This window comes from Triticum dicoccoides, chromosome 4A (assembly GCF_002162155.2).
Source record: "Triticum dicoccoides isolate Atlit2015 ecotype Zavitan chromosome 4A, WEW_v2.0, whole genome shotgun sequence".
In the NCBI taxonomy this organism is placed as follows: Eukaryota; Viridiplantae; Streptophyta; class Magnoliopsida; order Poales; family Poaceae; genus Triticum; species Triticum dicoccoides.
In genome coordinates, this window is record NC_041386.1 from 565628983 (window position 1) to 565633864 (window position 4882).

The window sequence follows — 4882 nt, forward strand, 5'->3', positions numbered from 1 at the left end:
TCGAGCGAATTCCCAACGCAAGCAATATGGCACGGAAACCAAACCTTCGATCGCCATGAAATTGCTTCCTCGCCACGCAATCCTCGGCTATCAATCACTTGATTCTCCTCATCGAGCAGATGGACACGACGAATCATACCTTGAACCACCACCGCGCCGTTGCGGTAGCAGAGAAGCCCCGCCACAAAGAGGCAGGGGATGTAGAGAGCCGGCCACCTCTTGTCTCCCGTCATCCGATTCGCTACCTACCTTGGGTCGTAAGTTTTTTTCTTAAATGTGCTATAGATAAGTGTATTATTGCAAATAACATGTGTATTGTTTGATCTATCCATTGAGTACCCGTCGGGTATAAGTATGGGTAAAGTGTCATACTCGTGGGTATGGGTAGAATTTTATACCCATTGACTACAATGTGGATATGGTATTGCTCTACCCGCCTTATACCTTAACCATTGCCATCCTTAATCATATGGTATTGCTCTACCCGCCTCATACCCTAACCATTGCCATCCTTAATCAAAGACAGTAAAAAAACCGAAATAAGCAAAGATGAAAGTATGCCAGCTTGCATTACTCAACAACTATTATGGCATCGCAGCATTAACTGGACATTATCACATTATGCAACAGCGTAGCACCACCAAATCCATCCACACACACAACGTCAATACCCAGCGATGTCTAAGGTTACAGAGAAAAGATAAAAAGAAAGAACTCAACATCCGGAAGCAGAGAAGACAACAACAGATTAGTCTCAAATGACAAGCTACAACGTAAAATGCTTCTGGATATGATGATGTTGATATGTAACAAGGCACGTGAAGAAGAAGACCTGCCCAAGCTCGTTCGTTCGTTGCCAACCGGCCAGCCTTCTCGTTGCAGCTCTCCATGGTCAGAGCTCGGAAGAAGAAGCTCACATGAGGCGGATGCTGGGGTGATTCACGACGATGGAGCCGAGATCATCCCGCGGATTACCATCATACACGCCGTGGTACTCCTGCCTGGGGCTGCTGCCGGTGCTGCTGGACACCGACCCGAAGGCGGTCCTCTGCAGGACCCCCACCGGCGACGACTCCAGCGGGCTCGAGTCCCAGGCGTCCGTCATGAGGTTCAGCGACGCCGACAGGTAGTTCTTGGCCTCCATGTTGCCGCCATTGTTCTTGTTCAGAGCCTCCCCCAGTGGCCCGCCCATGGACGAGTCGCGGAACATGGGCATCCAGTTCGCCTCCCCCTCGTCCTTCGCCGCCGCTGCCGCCGTGGCCGCGACGCTGAGGCCGATGGGGCTGTACTCGCGGCTCAGCTTGAGGGGCGACAGCATGAGCTTCTCGTGGATGGGGGACGTGGAGGCCGACGACAGGTCGGAGGACGCCATCGGAGCGGCGGACACCGAGAGCTGCTGGGTCCGCTGATGAGCCAGCTGCATGTTCTCGGCGTCCGGCCATGAGAGGCCTCCCCCTCCCTGCCCCTGCTGCGACGGCGTCCTCGGCCAGTCCGCGAAGTGCTGCAGGGAGAGCGAGCTCTGCTGCTCGCTCGAGAGCGCTCGCTGCGAGGTGAGCAGGTTGACGTTCTCCAGGGAGCTGTGGGGGGAGCTCATCAGCGAGTCGGAGGAAACCAGCCCGTAGTCCGGCCTCGAGCTCCTCACCTCGAAAGGATTGTGGTTATGATGTTCCTTTGAGAACGGGAACATGCTGCCCGTGTTGGTGTTCCTCGCGCTCATGGAGGTCAGCATCGAGAGGGTGTCCGAGTCCTGCACTTGCTCGCACTCGTGTTGCTGCTTGCTCGCCATTTCCCTGAAGAAGATTGATCAGCATGTGCTTGGTTAGTACTGTGCAGCATGGTACATATGACAGTTGGCATTTCAGGGCTGGTGCACATCATCAACAGAAGGAGACACTGATTGAGGTGGTAAAAGTAAATAAAACCGAGAGCACCGACTAACTGAAGTACTACATCAGACTATAGCACTACTGCCAGAGTTCTGTTGAGCATGTTGCATCTCCCCAAACTAGATCAGCTGGGGCTACTGGAAATGGTGATCCACAGGAAACAAAGCAGTTCGAGCCTTAATAAACTCATGAAAGCGAATCAACGAAGGGCTCCCGACTGCTCAATATCACTGAAAATTTTAAGCATGGTGGTGCTAAAATGTTATCGCTCGGACTCATCACCCTCCTACTTCAAATTAGCAGAACCAAAATGGGCTAACATTTCAAATGATTTAGTGAGTAGAAACAACAGAGGAAAAAATGTATTGAAGATATCACAGCAGCAGTTATAGTCGGCCTACTATGCAAATATTGCATAACCTGTCATTTTCTGAAGTGAAGCACTCGAAACTGCTAGCTAGGAAAAAGGACATGGTTGCATGATGATGAGCGTACCTGTTGTATTGCAGTGAACAAGGATCAATGGTGCTGGCGGAGTAGCTCTTCAACGGCTGCTGCTCGTGGCAGATGGCGGCGCCGGCGGTGGCTCCGCCGCCGCCCCCGGTGGCGAGAGCACCGGGCTGGGCGGCAGCAGCCGCCACCGTCGCAGGCATCGCTTTCGCGGCATGGCCAGGCTGGCCTTCCACATGCTTTCTTGAACGATGGCGTCCCCGGTTCATATGCCGCTCGCAGTACTTCTGGTCAGCGACGGCGTCCCTGGAGCACCGCCACTTCTTGCCGTCCGTCCGGCGGCACCGCCCGGGCTCCAGGTCCGCGCTCCCGGAGTAGCCCAGCTGGAAAGGCCCCCACCCCACTGCAAAGCAAAGCGCACATCCACGACCCGACGCAATCATGCACGCAAAGATCAGTAAAGTCGGACGGAATCCATCAATCAAACACTTGGCTTTTATCATGGTGAATGGAGCTTTTATCCTCTTTCTTGGCTTGCTGACTTACATGTGGAGGAGCCAAAGTAGGCGGACGGGTAGAGCGAGGTGACGCTCCGGCGGATGGGGACGAGGAGGCTGTGCGGCACGGCGATGTTGGCCGCCAGGTACTTGTAGATCAGGGCCTGGTGCTCCAGCTCCATCCACTGCGACGGCGTGAAGGGCCCCCTCACCCTGGCCATGGCGCCCTGGATGCTGGCGCTCAAGCTCACCGAGCTCAACCCTGCCACCCATGATAATAATACAACAAGCAGATGAGCAACAAGGCAGTGCAAGACAACAAGGCAAATCCAAGAAAATAAAGTGTACTTTCTTGACAGGGGCAAGCAAGCAACACGCGGGAGGAAATCTGAGCCAGGGTGTGGCTGCCAAGATCAGAAAACCAATACCAGATGAGAAAGAAGCACAGATTTGAATCTTTGATCTAATGCAACAACCTCGATCTGAGAGCGTGATGCTTTGCTTTGAATCTTTCTTGGGTGAGAAAAATGTGGGCTATTGGTGGCGTGGTGCCAAAGATCACACCTTTTTTTCAACCCATTTTGATCTTTTCTTCTTTAGGGAGGAGCATTATTTTACGAAAGGGGGTGACAAAAAGGAATCCATCCGCACGATCGCGCCGTTGAGGACAAGAAGAGTTCGTGGATGTCACCGGAAAGTGGCGGAGAAACTTGTCCAGGCAATTTCAAGAATGATCCCAATAAAAAGCCTATTAAAATAGTAGCAAAAACGGTGCTCTCCTTTTCTACAGATGGTGTGAACTCTTTCGAGCGACTGATCCAATCAAGGGAATGAAAAAGAAAATTGAAAAAGATGGAATCAAAGAAGTAGGAGCAGCTGAAAAGAAAGCTTGTGGTGATAAGGCTCCGAATCTAGGCGAAAATAGTAAAGAAGCGCGGTGTGAAAAGATGTTTTTTTTTCTCTTTTTTTCTGAACTCCATTTGATCTATGAGAAAAATTGCGTGATGGATGGCAACAAAAACAGCCGAAAATAAATCTCCCAACCCCACAGAAAGTGGTACTAGAATGAATCAAACAGCAAAAATGATTCTACTTCAGAAGAAATAGCAAGCTTTCCAATCGCCAGCATAAATCAAATCAAAGAGGAGCAAAGCTTCGGGAGCACGGGCTGCAGTCCCACCTAAGCAAGAAGCGGGCGTGCCGTAGTAGAGCGGCAGCGCGGCCTGAGCGGCGGCGGCGGCGGAGGGGCAGGAGGGCGGCTGCTGCGAGGAGGAGAAGCTGAGCATCTTCTCCCGGCCGTGCCCGGGGCTGCAGGTGCCCAGCAGGTATGGCGCGGCCGCCTTGACGGCCTCGGACACGGCGTCGCTGTCCCCGGCGACCCGGGCCTGCTTGGCGGCCGGCCTGCCGCCGCCCCACCCGTGCTCGTGACGCTCGTCGGCCTCCGCCGCCGCGGCATTGCCCCTCCCGTGCTTGAGCAGCCTAGATCCGAGCATGCCGAGCTCCCCACCGCCCACCCCCGCGTCCGCGGCCGCCATCAGCACCCCGCCCAGGTCCATGCTACGACCCGTCCTTCCCCCGCTCCCTCTCGCGGCTGGCTGCTAGTGCTGGCGGTGGTGGCTGCGGTCATGGGGCTGGGGCGGGGCGAGGGAGTGGAGCGGCGGCATCTCGCTTCTCTCGTGGCGTGGGGTGGGTGGTGGCTGGGACGGAGGGAGTCCTGTTGGTGTTTGTTGGCTGCGCTTGGGTTTTACGGAGGGGGAGGACGGGTGGTTGCGGTGGCCGGCTTGCGCTGGGGAAACCAGCCTGGTTTTCCTTTTGGGGGCAGAGGCGGACGGGGACAGGAGAGGGGAGCGCTGGGGTGTCAACATTGGGGAATAAATAGGCCTCCAATTAATTTCTCCCCCCTCCCTCTTTTTACCTTTTTACCGCCACCGTAAAACACAGCGATGTTGACAGCGTAGAGCGGCACCGGGCTTTCGTTTGCTCCTGGATGGGCGTGTTTTCACCACCCAGCCAAACCACGTGCATGAGGCGAAATGTTTTTTTCGAGGG

General features: G+C 54.5%; 1 protein-coding gene across 1 annotated transcript; it reads right to left on the reverse strand.

The window, feature by feature from the left end:
• Positions 1-548: 548 nt before the first annotated feature.
• On the reverse strand, positions 549-4673 carry LOC119286789 (growth-regulating factor 6-like). The gene is made up of 4 exons (XM_037566237.1): positions 4014-4673; positions 2883-3095; positions 2382-2739; positions 549-1790 (listed from the first exon to the last, which is right to left on the reverse strand). Exons 1-4 carry the CDS (start codon positions 4387-4389, stop codon positions 914-916), a joined length of 1824 nt encoding a protein of 607 aa, XP_037422134.1. The 5' UTR covers positions 4390-4673; the 3' UTR covers positions 549-913.
• Between the last annotated feature and the right edge of the window lie 209 nt (positions 4674-4882).

Bases quoted from the DNA above. Each gene is read 5' to 3' on its own strand.
- LOC119286789 (XM_037566237.1), bottom strand. From the start codon at position 4,389: ATGGACCTGGGCGGGGTGCTGATGGCGGCCGCGGACGCGGGGGTGGGC. The intron at 3,096-4,013 runs GTGGGACTGCAG...CATGGGTGGCAG, and splicing joins CACGCCCGCTTCTTGCTTAG to GGTTGAGCTCGGTGAGCTTG. The intron at 1,791-2,381 runs GTACGCTCATCA...AATCTTCTTCAG, and splicing joins TGTTCACTGCAATACAACAG to GGAAATGGCGAGCAAGCAGC.